This window comes from Chelonia mydas, chromosome 18 (genome assembly GCF_015237465.2).
Source record: "Chelonia mydas isolate rCheMyd1 chromosome 18, rCheMyd1.pri.v2, whole genome shotgun sequence".
Lineage (NCBI taxonomy): Eukaryota > Metazoa > Chordata > Testudines > Cheloniidae > Chelonia > Chelonia mydas.
The window spans coordinates 16776218-16792222 of record NC_051258.2 but is presented as its reverse complement, the minus strand read 5'-3'; the positions used below and the strand labels follow the sequence as shown (position 1 = coordinate 16792222).

At 45.5% G+C, this 16005-nt stretch overlaps 1 protein-coding gene across 14 annotated transcripts in view; it reads right to left on the bottom strand.

Moving 5' to 3' along the window:
* The window catches only part of MIB2 (MIB E3 ubiquitin protein ligase 2), a 111673-nt gene that overhangs the window by 31607 nt on the left and 64061 nt on the right, over positions 1-16005 (bottom strand). For all 14 annotated transcript variants that reach the window (XM_043531499.1, XM_043531500.1, XM_037881018.2 and 11 more), the window contains 2 exons: positions 10090-10196; positions 1136-1330 (listed from right to left, as the gene is read on the bottom strand). In XM_043531499.1, coding sequence (XP_043387434.1) covers positions 1136-1330; positions 10090-10196 — 302 coding nt within the window. The remainder of the gene's footprint in view (positions 1-1135; positions 1331-10089; positions 10197-16005) is intronic.

Below are 16005 nucleotides of genomic sequence, written 5' to 3'. Positions count from 1 at the left end.
GCAGGCGTGGACATGCACACTGTGTGAGAGCAGTCTATGGGATTACTTCTGTGAGCCGGATTTGGCCCTAACTGGATAATACTAGAAGTCAAGAAGGGGGCATCTCTTGCAAAGGCATTTTGGTCCCTTATGCAAAGGAATCTATTTGAAAGCTGCCCCCCTGGTGACACCAAACTCCTACATCGGCTTCCACCAATTAACATCTCCCCCACCTACGCTTTGGCAAATACCTGCTCGCTGCTGAAGACTAGCTCCCTCCACAGGCAAGTGCAGATCTTGCTTTATGGAGGGTCTCACTCGTGTTCTCTGCCCAGATGTACCTCCTGCCCAACCCTTCCATTCCCTGACACTTGGACCACAGCCTGCGTGGGCCTGATCCTACCCCCAGCAGAGCCAGTGGCAATCCTTCCATTGACTTCAAGAGGAGCAGGACTGGGCCCTGAACGCCTGGATTAAATATACCTCAGTGGGCCTTAAGGGAAAACCTTGAGGCTTCAGAACAGATTCTGTGCTGATTCCTTCATTCACTTCCCTAGAGCCTTAGAAGCTGAGATCGGCTGAGGCATGGTGTTAAACTAGACATCACCAGTTACCACAGCTACATTCCTATTTTCCCAGGTAGGGCAGGTATTCGGGTGCTGGAGTCTCAAAACCTCCCTCAAGCCACAGTCCCCGCAGCATGCCAATCCAGCAGGACTATGCAGCTCAGACTCTCCAAACACAGGAGCACTGGCTGCCTCGTTACAGCTTGAAAGGACGAGAAGCCTTGGATTAGCAAGACGCCCGTTGGGCTGAACTCTCTGCTCAGGTAATGGACACTCCCCAAAGAGTTTCCTACATTTACAAAAGCAAGTAATTGGCCTCTACGTACCTTTCCTACCAATGGGACTTGGTATCCAAACCAAATGTCCAAAGCCAACTACTCTCATATCACTGGAGGACCAAGCTACCTGACAACCGTTTTTCGACTCCCGTTATTGTTTAAATGGCATGTATTACATGGAAACTTTATAAATCTAGCTATTCAGTCTTCTCTGCCAGATCAGGATGGGCTTTAGTGAGAGATGCTCAGGCATGTTTGACAACGACCAAGTGTTACGACAGTCCCGTATTGTAAAGTCAACATGCCACGTACCTAGTCTTGGGAGATGCTCTTTGTAGTAAAAGCCTCCAGATGCTTCCACAATGCATTTCAGGTCCACCTTTCCCTTGTGCCCGACTCTGTAAACGTTTGTGGTGCCGTCAGACCACGTGACGCTGGCCACGCTGCGGCCAGTCTCCACATCCCAGCCACGAATATCCACCACTCTCCCGGTTTTACCTTCACCACCTGATTTAAAAAGAGAAATAAGAACCAACTAACTTTACACTCCCACAGGGCCTTACTACACAGACATTGGCCTGCCACTGATTTGTTCATTGCCTGACAATGGGATGACAGACAGCTTTGTAACACCAGAGCAACACTGACTAATAATGCTTAGCATGTCTATGGTCCTCCAGAGATGTTAATTAATTGATTCCCTATGAAGGGCAATAGCTAATATTATCTCTATTTTATGGATAAGGGAACAGGCAAAAAAGAGCTTCTATGAGCCGCTCAAGGCTACAAAGGGAGTCAATTTCACAGCAATAATTAGGCATTTCTAACTCCCAGTCCCATATTCAGACCACATTTCTCCCTATTCAGTAGTTTAGGTCAGGAAGGGACGATGAAATACCATTTAAATCTCCATCACCATGTTCTAGCCTAGCAAGAATGGACTGGAAGTTAGTATTGGGTTGTTTTTTAAATTTATATGAAGTGACGAGATTGAGATAGCTATTGCATGAAAGCTCATCTAAAGAGTGAGTTTTGTATTTAGTTCCAAATCTGTAGAGGGATTTATGTTAGCAGAATGTAATTAGCTAGACTAGAATTTAGCCTGGACATGGGGGCCAAGACCTCTAAATTATGCAAAAAGTGCACCAGGGGATGTTTTTAAATGATTCCAAATGACTAGGGTTTTGGTTTTTATCCTCATCTTTAAAAAAATAAAAAGTATGTTCTCTGTAGAATTTTAAGTTTAAATAAATAAAATATGTATGTGAGAGAGAGAGGCCAAAGCAAATGAATACACTTGTCAGCTCTCCAATAAAATAATACCACAGAAAAGTACCACAAAGCCACCAGCTGGGCATGGGGAAGGAGGAAGAGACTGTGGCAGTGAAATTTCTGCATGTGAGGGTTTGGGTCAGATTTCTGCAGGGCCCTTTCTGGGAGCCCACAGGCTGACTCCACAAAACCAATGCAAACGCGCGCTTTGCTGGCGGGCAGCTTGCTGGTTGCATACAGCACAGAGCCCCCCAATCACCTATCCCTTCTTTCAGGGGAGAGGAAGAGGGAAAAAGCAGGAGACTTTGCAATTATTTTGGCCCCTTTATGTTTTTCCATCTTGAGCTTTGCAACCTCATTTCATGCTGCAAAGGGCACCGTATGAGTGCACAGTTATTTTTAACTGGGGAAACTGAGCTATTACAGACCCCAGTCTCTGCTGGCTCAGAGAGAATCATTACATAAGGCTCTATGAATGCTGGACAACCCTTCCGCTCGCAAGCATGGATGGGAAAAAGCCACACTCTGCAAGAGGATCCTTTAAAAAGCCACTTCCCCTGGCCCGTAGAAATACTGTCCAGACAGACAATGCATGGTGCGAAGGCGACACAGTGTGGCCAGGTAGAAAATGGCAGTTCTCTCAACTCCTACCCAGTTCTCTTGCTCTCTATCATTCGTGAGATAAGCAAACAATGACAACCTTTGTTTCACGGTCCTCTTCCCTGTAGGTATGGAGACTGAAGGGTATGAACAAGCTTCCCCAGATTAGGCGAGTATTGTGGCTCGGCTTACAGGAAACATTCTCTCTCAAGAGGCAGGGTGGGCTATCAAGGGATAAGGAGTCGACTCATGGGTTCTGTTCTCAGATCTGCCACTGCCTCACTGTATGACCTGGAGCAACTCTCCTGCCTTAGTTTACCACATTCTAAAATGGGCGCAGTAACACTTTCCTAACTCACAGTGTCGATTCTGAGGCTCTGATTGTTTGCGAGGCTCTTGGAAATCCTCAGATGAGCAGTGCTGCCTTCTGCGTTTATGACACACCCATAACAAGAGCCAACTGTGCAATGTAAAAGAGGACCAATTGGCCCAGGAGACGTTCCCAGTCCACTCCATCACGGATTAAGAGGGAGATTTTCGAGACAGAAATAAGAATTTGACTCCCAGTTCCTGCCGACTTACAATGGGAATGGAGTGCCCAACTCCCCCACACTGCCTCTGAAAAATCTTCCCCCAGGAATAGCAGACACAAACAGCTCAGCGTGTGATTCACACCTACAGCCGTTCCTAGGCAGTGAGCTGGATAACCAGCCAGGCAGTCCGTATTCAGTAGTTGCAATTCATAATCGGTTGCTGACTGTGTCTGCAGGATGCAACCTTCACAGTTAAGCCTGAAAGAGCCTTTAAGATTAGGAGAAGGCCCCTAGCTAGAAGGCAGCTAGTCACAATCTTCATCTGCCAAAAGACTTTTCCAGTCAGTACAAAGGGTCAGCCCAGAAGGGATAAGGCATCCAATCCACATTCCCCTCTGCTGAGCAGGGCCAGCGCCTTGCAGAGCAAGCCGTTTGCACTAACCCAGCGGAGGAGGATAGCATTCTGGGCTGCCAGTGACGCACCCGAGAGGCAATTAAACACACTAGTGGCAGGCTGAGGATAAAGGCCTCACTGAACAAGTGGACGCAGCACTTGATTAAAACTCGGGTTAATGCCCAGCTCTGCCACAGACTCCCTGTGTGAACTTGGGCAAGTCCCCTCATGTCTCCGTGCCTCAGCTCCTGCTCTGTACAATAGGGAAGGCAATACTTTCCTTCCCCTCCCAGTCTGTCTGGCCTAGTTAGACTAGGCTCCTTGGTACAAGGACAGTCCTTGAGCTCACTCGGAGTCTCTTAGCCCGACAGCAATACAACAAATGTCAATAAGGTGACCACTCTAGATCAGCAGCAGCCCCATAGGAAATACACAGGACTTCACAGCGTGGCAGTGGCAGACCACTATTGACGAGCATGGAGGTGAGGAGTCCATGCTAAGTGCGTTCACCTTCCAGGAGATCTGCATGAATGCTCTCTCCTTCTGGGCATGCTGGATTCGGCTCTCTGAGGAGCAAGGACAGAGGAAAAGGAGGAGGGAAAGACGAAATCGCTCCAAGGGGCAGTGAAGGAGAATTCTGCCCAGGCAGTGGGATCCTTCCTGCTTTAAAGATTTACATAAAAAGCCAGCTGTTCGCTGGGCAAGTGAAACAGGAACATTTGCTTCACCATTGGGGTGGCTTAGAGCTCGTTATTGAGCGAACAAGAAGAGCAAGAGAGAGACTCAACCTCCCCACATAACTTCTACTGTGCACAGAGGGGAAGAGACATGGGCCCAAGAGGATGGTGGGGCATGAAGCCTTGTTAAAACAGTTGTGGGAGAGGTGAAGGCAGGGAGACTGGGAGCAAAAATATGCAAGTTCCACAGTTGGACCAAGACAACCATCAACAGGAGAGCGAAAGGCTGGTAAAGGTAAATAACCTCCCCCCCTCCGCCGTGGGGTCAACAAGCTGGGGTGGGGTGAGGGCTCCCCAATCGTACTGTTTGTTGTTCACGAATACAGCACCACAGGTGTGCTTGGCACTTACAGACACACAAAACCCAGCAGGTGCCCTGGACCCTGAGCAGTGTGAATGCAGCTACAAGTGACAAACAGCATTCAGCATTTCTTCATGTCAGCAGGGATCTAGATAAAAGTCACCATTCCTTCCTTCCCCTATTCCATCTGTTTTCAGATCCTTCATTATAAAGCAGGGAGGTGGCAGTTATCCACATTTCATTTCAGGGGCATTTGGGCTCAGATCGAGGTAGAAAGAAATACCATCAATAAAAGGGCCGAAGAGCCAACACAGCTGCCAGAGCCCAGACCAGGTTGGAGGAGCTCAGTCCAGCATGAGAGGGGCATTTGGTTAATCAGCAAATTCTGTGGCAGTCAATGCTAATTCCCTTTAGAGGGTTTCAGGCAGCAGGGGGCGGGATGGAAGCCACAAAGCAAAATTAAAAGTGAGATTGTTACCGTATAAAATTTCACATGTGGCTGCTAATGCCCTAATAAGACACATGGGGCTGTGAGATTAGTTAGCCCAGCTCACCCGTGTCTTCTGACAGTGTTTACAGGATTTATTACCTTTATTTACACTTTTAACCTGCCCTGAACAGCAAAATATATCATTGTTGTATTTCTAGGAAACTAAAACCTGAGGGCCAGAAGCTCAGCTGATATAAATGTATGCAACTCCATTCAAGTCATATGTGGTGATGCTGAGTTACACCAGCTGAGAATCTGGCCCAGATCTGGTCCCCACCCAAAAAAAGTTATTCTCAACCAGGAAGTTTTACAGCTAATTCATGCCGGGGAAACAAGCTGTAAATACTCGGGCTTTGGAACATGGATGTGCAGGAAAGATTCTTTAACTACTGCACATCGTGCGCCGATGAAACCCCACTGACATCAATGGAAGGATTGACATCGGACTTCAGAGCAGGCCCATAAAAGATCATGATTATACTTAGGGCAGGACCAGAGACAGCACAGATGTGTTCTCTTGCCTCACTCTCCTGTTTTCAACTCTGCAGTTACAATTAAATAAGGCGGCAGAAGCTATTCACCACTGACCATTGTTAACAGAGAACCTGACTATTGTCAGGGAGAAATGGTAACTTCCACTGAGATGGTAAGCTCCTTGGGGCAGAGTGTCTCTTTACATTCTGTGAAGTGTTGCGTAAATTTGCAGCTTGATATAACTGTGCCAAGGTACCACAGCGTTCCTCTTCTGTAAAATGGGCACAGTATTATCTCCCTACCTCTCAGCGGATTAAGAGTATAAATTCATAGAACCATAGAGATAGAAGGGACCACAAAGGTCATCACACCTTATCCTGCAGTATTTACACAGCCGATACAGGAGCCGCTGCACGGAACAAAGTGATGCCACGCAAACACCCTTGCTGGAAGACAGAGTGGAACAATTCGCAGTCGCTGGTGACAGTCACGTATCTTGAGACGGCTGAGCACCTTTTCTGGGCCCGGGAAACAAGCACTGACTGGTGAGACCGCATTGTTATGCGGCTATGAGACGATGAGCAGTGGCTGCAGAACTTGCTAATGTTTAAGGCCCCTTTCCAGGAACTGTGCCAAGAACTTTCCCCAGCCCTGAAGCACAGCAATACTAAAATGAGAGCTGCTCTGACAATAGAGAAGCGAGTGGTGATAGCTCTGTGGAAGCTTGCAACACCAGACTGCTACCCAGTCAGTGGGGCATCAATTGGGAGTGGGTAAGCCTACCGTGGGATCTGTTGTGATCCAAGTTTGCAGGGTCATTAACAGACTTCTGCTAAGAAGGGTAGTGACTCTGGGCAACATGTAGGACACAGTGGATGGTTCTGCCGCAATGGAGTTCCCTAACTGTGGTGGGGCGATAGACAGAACGCATAGCCCTATCTTGGCACCAGACCACCTTGCCAAAGAGTACATAAACTGAAAGGGGTACTTCTCAATGGTGTTGCAAGTGCTGGTGGATCACAGGGGCTGTTTAACCGACATCAACGTGGGATGGTCAGGAAAGGGGCATGATGTGTACATCTTTAGGAACACAGGTCTATTCAGAAATCTGCAAGCAGGGACTTTATTTCCAGACTTCAAAATAACCACTGGTGATGTTGAAAGATCAATCGTGATCCTGGGAGACCCAGCCTACCCCTTGCTCCCATGGCTCATGAAGCTGTACACCAGCAGCCTGGACAGCACTAAGGACCAGTTCAACCATAGGCTGAGCAAGTGCAGAATGGTGGTGGAATGTGCCTTTGGTTGTTTAAAAGGTTGCTGGCGTTGTTGGCTTACTAGATTAGACCTCAGTGAAAGCAATATCCCCATTGTTATTGCTACCTTCTGTGTGCTTCATAATATCTGTGAAATAAAAAAGGGAGAAAAGTTTCTGCCAGGGTAGAGGGTTGAGGCAGATTGCCTGGCAGCCAGTTTTGATCAGCCAGACACCAGGGCAATAAGAAGAGCAAATCGAGGGGCTGTGTGTCTCCGTGAGGCTTTGAAAACTAGTTTCAGCAATGAGCCAGAGCAATGTGACACTTATCTGTGTTGTTCCTTACCAAGCTGTCCCCTCCATTGCATTTTCTCCCCTGTAAACTCCAACCCCACCAACCACCATGTGTTGAATGAATAAAGAGCTTTTTCTTCTCAATATGTTAAAAGATTTATTATGCTCAGAAACACAGACACAGCAAAGAAAAGTAAGATAAAATAAGCAATGGGAGAAACAAGGAAAGCTTGCATACAGATGAACTGCAACAACAATCAAAGGTGCAAGAATGGGCGCCTTCTGGTCCTTGTACCCTCCCCTGGTATTGAGTGCAAGGGATGCTGAAATTCTCCCCTCCCCCACCTCATAGGACGTTTGGGGAAGGAGGATGTGGAACTTGGCGATGATGGCAGCAGGTTCAGCACTGGCTGCAGAGGGACTATAGCATCCAGCTGCCTTTCTTGAACCTCAGACGCCTCAAAATGTCTGACTGCTTCTTCATAATCTGCAGCATCTCTTCCTGTGTGGCACGCTCTTGTTCCCTGCATGCTCTCCTATCCTCCCTGTCCACGTCCAGGTTCTCAGACCATGTAATCCTCCATGCTCTAAGCTCTGTCTTGTCACTCTCGGAGACGTCCATTAACTCATTGAACATGTCCTCCCAAGTCTTCTTTTTCTGCCTTCTAATCTGGGAAAGTCTCTGTCCCCGTGTGGAGGATGTGCCAATGCACAAGGTTTCAGCTGCAAGGAATGTGAAGAACAAGGGTAGCACTGACCGTGCATACATGGTTTCTGGTGCAAGGTCAAATTTTTTTTTTAAATAATAAAACAAATACAAGCAAACATGTACTAAATTAGAGCTATTAAAGAAAACCAGTAGCATCTGAATAACTTAATACACTTCACTGCAAGCCACCACATAATCACAACCGCTGGCTATTGCAAGAGTCTGTTTGCTGCTCCAGCCACGAGGCATGGGCAAGAGGCCTTGTGCTGCTGCTTTTGTGAAGACACCCTTGGGAGCACAGGTTGGAACTTGAGAAAAGCCCCCTTTACCCTAACAACCTGGATGGTGCTTGAGGACAGGCACCAGTGTAAAGCCCCCGCAAATAGTTTTGTTTTTTTTTTTGTTTGTTTTTTTTTTTTTTTTACACAAAAGCAGCACCAGGTTGGGGGAAAGGGAGACAAATAGGAATTGCAGCCCCTTTTTTTCAAATGCTGCTTACAATACATGGTGATCCCTTCCAACCACAACTATCCCACGTTTGTGAAAAACTGGTTGTGACACCCAGAGTTCACCCAATGGGAGGCTGATTACTTGTTGAATTGTTTGCAGTTTAAGGGCTAGCATTGAAAACTTCCCGTTTCCCCTAGGTGACCCTGTGCAATATCACTCTCCTGCGGGTAACAGAGGTAGCAAGGGAGCTGATTCTGCAAGCGACTGGATACAGACCTGGTCCTTATGCTGCAATGCTGTGTGCTGCAATGATGCCAGCAGAGTTAATACTGGAGTGGCGCAGGAAAGTGTCCTACCGTGGAGGACAAAATAAGGCAGCCCTTCCCAGAAACCTTCTGCAAAGGATTGCAGAGTACCTCCAGGAAAGCTTCCTAGAGATCTCCATGGAGGATTCCCAGGCCATCCCTGGGCACATATACAGTCTTTTTCAGAGAGCACCCTCTGCGTAGCTGGAGCGTCCACCAATGCCCACTACACCTACTTTTTCGTTCAGATTAAACATAAATAGCAGCATGTAACCCCTACAGTTTGATTGGAAATGTGCACTCACCAGAGATGCCTTCCCCAGCATTGTGCTCCGCCACCAACTGGTCCCGTGAAGGGATGGGCTCCAGGGTTAAAAAAAGCCATTCTTGGCTGTTGGGGGGAACATATCCTCCGCTTGCCTGCCTCACATTCGCCTCTTCCTCCTCAACCATGTCCTCCTCGGTGTTGCTAGAGGTCTACCGGGGCTCCTGGGAGGTATCCACAGAGCGTTTTGGGGTAGCAGTGGGGTCGCAGCAGAGAATCGCAAGCAGCTCCTCATAAAAGTAGCATGTCTGTGGGGCAGAACCAGAAAGACTGTTCGCCTCCCTTGTCTTCTGGTACGCTTAGTGAAGCTCATTTATTTTCATGCAGCACTGCTGCACGTGCCTGGTGTAGCCCTTCTCCCACATGCCCCGTGCAATCTTGGCATAGATGTCAGCATTTCTTCTGTTGGAGCGGGGCTCTGCCTGCACACTCTTCTCCCCACACAGCAGTAAGATCCAGCACCTCCTGTATACTCCATGCTGGAGAGCGTTTGTGGCCTTGAGTCTCCAAGATCAGCTGTGCTGATGAGCTCTCCAGTCTCCATGCTGATCAAACAGGAAATAAAAATTCAAAAGTTCCCGGGGCTTTAACAGGGGAGCGGCTGTTTCCTGTGTACCTGGCTGACATGCAGCACAGTTGAAAATGCTCTCCAGAGCAGTCACAGCGGAGCACTGTGGGACACCTCCTGGAGGCCAGTTCATTTGAATTACACAACGCCGCATCTACACTATCCCCAGGTCGACCTATGGGTGTCGAATCAAGCGCTACGCCTCTCACAGAGGTGGAGTACAGAAGTCAACTTTACAGGCCCACTTAGGTGGGTGAAAGGGACTTGGTAGTGTAGACACATACATTATTAGATCAACTTAACGTTGACCTAAGTTTGTAGCATAGACCAGGCCTCAGATAGGAGAGATGCCACAGAAATGAATGAACACAAGCAAACACATACTAAATTAGAGCGATTAATAAAGAAAACCAGTAGCATCTGAATAGCTCCAGCACGGTCCCTGCTGTAGTGTGCATTTGCGGTTCGCAGCTTGCTATCTACTGTTTTTATAGAAGATTTTGTAAGGAGGAGGGTTGTGTGTAGGGGAGGGGAGGGGGAGTGGAACTACAATCCTTACCATCCTGATTACCCCACTCCCAGTCTGGGCCACGGACAACTTTGGCCCCCTGGAAAGTGCCTTTTAACGTGATACGAGGCAAGTTCTGTCGTGGACCCACTGTGACTCTGAAAGACAAAAGCCAGAGAAGATAGACCCATTTATTATTATTGGCATTGGGGTAGGACTCAGTTAAGACTCGGGCCCCAATGCTCTGGGTTCTGTACAACCACACAGTGAGGCACAACCCCTGCTCTGGAGAGCTTACAATCTAAATAGGCAAAATGGACAAAGGGCTGGGAGAAAGGATACAACATACAAGCAAACGCCCTGATCCTGCAGGCTGATCTCTATGGAAGACCCTTAGACTTGTGCAATGCTCAAATTACTGCAGAAGGATGGGTTTGATTCCACACTCTGCCATAGACTGTGATCTTGGGCACGTCACTTAGCCTCTCCATGCCTCAGTTTCCCATCTGTTAAATGGGGACAACAGGAGTATTGTGAAGATAAATACATTCAGATTCCGGGGTGCATACTGTGGTAATGTGGACAACAGAAGTATGAATGATAGGCAGACAGACAGACTATACTAGTGCACAGGTCTGCCCACACTGATCAGACTGCAGGATAAGAGCCAAGAGCACACAGAACAAGGTGGGGATGAGTTAACAGAAGAGGAGTAAGACAAGGAAGGAAAGGGTTGTGGAGGATTGACATTGAGGGAAAGGACAAGGAGGCTGGCAGCAGCAGACACTCAAGATGGTCTATTTCACATAGCTCTGGACTTTAGAACACCCTCTGATGACTGAGAAAGGGGAATTCATGTTGATCTAAAGTTTTAATGCAGTTTCAGACACCACTCAGCACATCCAGGACCAAGGACTAAAAAGGGAGCGTCCCCCTTTTTCAATATGCTCAGTATTCTTGAGGTTGCTGTGTGGGGAAACCAGAGTTTTTAGAAAGTTTGGGTAAAAATGATTTCATGAGATTTGCAAACCTGAGATCACAGCAGGGAAACAAGCTTATTAATGGGTCAGACTTGGATACTTTTAACTCATGTCTAGTAATACCTTACTCTAGGAGGACTCTACAAACTACCTATAGAATACGGTGCTATTCATCGTAAAACAGACGAAGAATCTGGCCTGAAGTAATCTCATTGATTAACTGTTCACAGAATGCTACGGAAGATCTAATGCTCAGAGCATTATTAAATGGTCTTGCACTGTATTATGAGGGTATATTAGTCTCAGTACAATGCATGCGAGGTTATTCATGTTTCAGAAGCGGAACACCGGAACTCAGCAATCCAAACTACCGTGCTCAAACACTGAGCAGAATCCTTCAAAACAGATCAATGAAAGAGAAGGGGGGGCTGGGGGGGGGGGGTTTGAGGGTGATGTAATTGCTCCTCCCACAAACCTGACACCAACCCTCAATCACACAAGGGCACAGAACTTTGAGTAGCCCCTCAGGCACCCACTGCTCCCAAAGCCTTCTATACAGGGCACAACTCTAGAAAGTACCTAGTAACAAGAATGCAACTCAGTTGCTCCCTCCACTGAGAAATTAAATGGCTAAACACAGCTTTCCAAGAAATCCAGCAAGTCAAACACAGAAAGCCCAGGTTTAAAAGCGATACCTACATGATGGTAAATATGGGTTCTGATGTCCTGTTAAAACAGCTTCCAATTCCCATAACGTTTAGGCCGTTTCTCCGCCCTTCCAGAGTTTGCTGCTTCGGTCTCTGCTCCCCCTACAGAAGACTTCTATTCCACAAAAATCCTCAGCAGCTCAAGTTCTTAAGAATCGGTTTGTTCTACTCAGTCTACGGACAATGGACCTTTTTTCTTGGTTAGTACAAAAGTAGTGCAATCCATATCTGCACAGTGACTGGGTGCAGCTCGGAGGTTAGGAAAACAATAGTGAAACTGCACTGAACTCTGAATGCTTTATTTATTCCCCCGCTAATACCCCTAGAGTCAGGAGACTGGGACTCAGGAAGATAAACTCCTTACGCTGGTTCTTGGAAATGGTGTTTATCAACTCACCGAAATCCTAAATCTTGTGTCTTCTTTAGCTTGCTGATGGATCTTCCATCATGTGCTGAGCATCCTAATGTGTTTATAAAAAGGACATATTTGCACACACATCCTGCTAATTGTGGGCTTTTCATTATCTAGAGTGTAACCTGATGGAGGGAAGATACAAACATTTTTTTATACCATCAAGGCCATGGCAAACCTGACAGCTATCAGCTTCATATCACAGAGCATAATCAGGAAGCAGCGTCCCACAGCTCAGCTAATTAGAAACACCAAGCAATGATCATTTTATCGCATCATATTATATCCATGCCTTGAAAGATACACCTAATATTTGCCCTCAAAGCTAGTGTTTATCTGTGCACTACATGGCTAAAATGCAACGTAGCATTGTGCTGTTGTTCTACTGTATTATGTGGAATGCTTTTCTACTCTCATTGAAGCACCTTATAATCAGTCATGCACACAAAGCATTTGATAAAAGTTGTGTTTATTACACAACATCTGTAGCTTTAAAACGAGAATGAGGGAGGACAGAGTGGGTTATGGTTCTGACACTCGGCTGCAACGTGGGAGACCTGGGCTCTGCTACAGACTCCACGTGTGACTTGGGCAAGTCACTTCACCCCCGTGTCACTCTCCCCATTTGTGAAATTGGGAGGAGGAGGAGGAGGAGGAGATTTCCTTCTCCCACCCTTTGTCTGTCTTGTTTATTTAGACTGTAAACTCTTCAGTGCAGGGATTGTCTGTCTGTACATCACTTCGCACAATGGGGTTCTGAATTCAGATTCTGGCTATTACTGTAATACAGAAATGAACAGTAAATTGTCCTTTCTTCTTGAAAGCTAGATCCAGGCAAGATGACACTTTTGTTCAAACAGCAAGATAGCTCACTCCATGCATGGAGTTTCTCACTATGATTTCCCTTGAAGTTTGATCACATTATAACAGGGATTTTGCATCTGTAACTATTGAATGTGCCACTGTCATTTCCAATGGGATTTGTAGGCTGTTAACCAACAAAGAGGAAAAGAAGAGCTGACAAACTCAGCAGGTTTGGTTTTTAAGACCCGAGACTGTCTTCAGTTAGTCTTATGTATAAATACAAATCCCACCGTCACATTTTGCCTGCTCAAGTCTATTTTTAAATTAAATATGGTCTCTCACACATCCTAAACTATCACTGTGCTGATCTCAGTGCTAGCAATTAAAGATTCATTTGACTCCAAAGTGCAATTTGCAAGGAGACAGCAGAGACACACTGCTCAAACCATTTGGAGACACAACGAGCAAGTGGAGAACAACCATAAGGAAAGAAAGATGTATTATGCTGTCTCTCTTTACGGGTTTCTTTAATTTCTCCCTCTGCTCTATTTATGCAACTTAGGGTTTCCCAAAGTTAGAGTTACTTCTCTTAAGCAACCATTTGAGGGTCAAGAAAAAATAAAAACAAAACCTCCTTTCCTGGTAGGAGGTGGGTCTTCAAAAAAAGGAAACACAGAATTGTATTGGGAACCATGGAGAAACTTTAAAATTATCATTTAAGTCAAACAGTTGGACTATGGGAGGTAGGATCCTCAGCTGCTTCAGTCTTGAAACAAACGTTTAACCCTCCTCTCCCCTTGATGAATTGCTCTCAATTTCTCCAGTTAACTAATCAGTCACAAGGCCACTATTTACTTGACTGAATTCAGATCTCAACCAAGCAGATTTTTTTTTCTTCAACTTTGTGATGCAGGATCTAAAGCTTGGGGTGTGTGTGGGGGGAGTGGTGAAAAATTGATTGTCTTTTTGTTCAGAAAAATGTGGTCTCTTAACTCTTGCATCCTACAAACCATATGGCTCAGATCTAGACAAGAACAATAGTTCTGGAGCTTGTAAACTGAATGAGTTTTGAAGGAAGTCTCTTTCGGAGCAGGATTACAAGCTTGCTGTATCACAGGCACACAAAAGAACCCCTCAGCTCAACTCCTAAATCCACCTATTTAATTAAATAACTTTAAAACCATTTTAATTTTTTGTCATTTGAGCAAGAACTAAGATAGGACAGAGAAAATAAGGAGACATATAAAGTGGTTCTCCAGTAGATGGGCTGGATCCTCAGCTGGTTCACATTGTCATGGGCTCCACTCATAGAGCTATGACCATTTAGACCAGCTGAGGATCTGGATTTATAACTTTTGAGGCTTGACAATCAAAACGAGCAGGGAAATCAAAAATCCTAAAGTAAGCTGTCATGGCACTCATAACTTTTCCGCAATTGTAGTGTGGTGAACTCCATCTTATGAACTATTAGTCAGATCTTTTCCTTCCATTTGCTACTTTTTTTTTTTAAACTGAAGGTCAAAGTTCAGGTTACAAAAGATTATGGGGCAATATTTTCAAAGCTGGGTTTCCCAAAGTTAAGCTCCTAAATCCAGATTTAGACACCTAAATAAAAGTGCCCAGATTTTCAAAGGTGCTGAACACCTGTAGCTCCTTAAAGACAGTGAAAGACACATTTGCTCAGCAACTTTGATCTTTCACTGACTTCAAGGAGCTACAAGTATTCAACACCTTTGAAAATGAGGCCACTTTTATTTAGGTGCCTAAATACAGATTTAGGAGTTAAACGCTGGGAAACCTAATCTTTGAAAATGTGTGTCCATAATCTATACATATAGCATAATGCTATTCTATAAAGCAGCCTCATCTACTGTGCACAGTTCTGGTCACCCCATCTCAAAAAGGATATTGCAGAATTAGAAGGGGTTCTGAGAAGGAAAATGAGAATTATTAAGGACCTGGAACACCTCCCATGAAAAGAGATTGAGACTGTTTATCTTAGAAAGCAGATAAATGAGAGGACATGATAAGAGTAATGTATGGTTTAGACAGGCTAGACCAGGAACTTCTGTCTCTAAAACAAAAACAATAGGACATTCAACAAAATTTAAAAAGGTGGTAAATTGAAAACTGATGTAAACAGAAATACTTTTTCACACCAAACATGAGACTGTGGAACTCCTTGCCACAGGATATCATTTAGACCAATAACTTAGCAACGTTCAGAAAAGGTTTTGACGTTTATATGGATAACAAGATACTCAGAATTTTGGAAAGGATACAAAATCCCATGCTTCAGGGTTTAACACAATCTAACTACTAAAGATTAAAAGGAGGACTACCTGGGGGGCAGATTATTTCATATCTGTCCACTGCAGGGTTTCTTGCACCTTCCTCTGAAGCCTCTGCAGTTGGCCACTGTCAGAGACAGGACACTGGACTAGCTGGCCTGAATCTGAAGCCATCTGGCAATGTGCACATTCATATGTTCCCATTCAAAGTGATTGAAAACAATGTGAAAGGAAAGGACATTAATATTTATTCATGGAGAACACAGACAGCAGAATGTTTATTTTATAACAAACACTCCCAACATGAGCAAACGGAAAGTCACCAAATGTTAGATTTCAAGTGACCTATTCGAGAAAAGATAAGAAGATTGACTGATGTGGCATTGCACATAAATTACACAGCTACTGCTTCTCTGTAGAAATGAACTAGTTTTGACAGTGTGTGAATTTCCTGCTTGAACTTTTATCTTCAGGTCAGTCACCAAGATGCTCTAAGGAAAAGGGGACTGTGAATTCTATCCGAACATTAACAGGTCAGGGCAGCCCGGAGCTTGCCAACATCGCTGCTGGAGACATTATGCCCCAGCCAAAGATCCAGTATGGTTCAGTTTCACCCTCTGCTGCCCTTTCTTTACAAAGCTCTGTAGGACAGAGTCAGTTCCTCTCCCTGCGATTGACAACACTATGCCCAGCATGTCGCCCATGAATTTTAGTGATGATTAATGGGCAGAACAAAAAAGACCTCACCCTCCCAGCAAACAGCAGAGAACAGT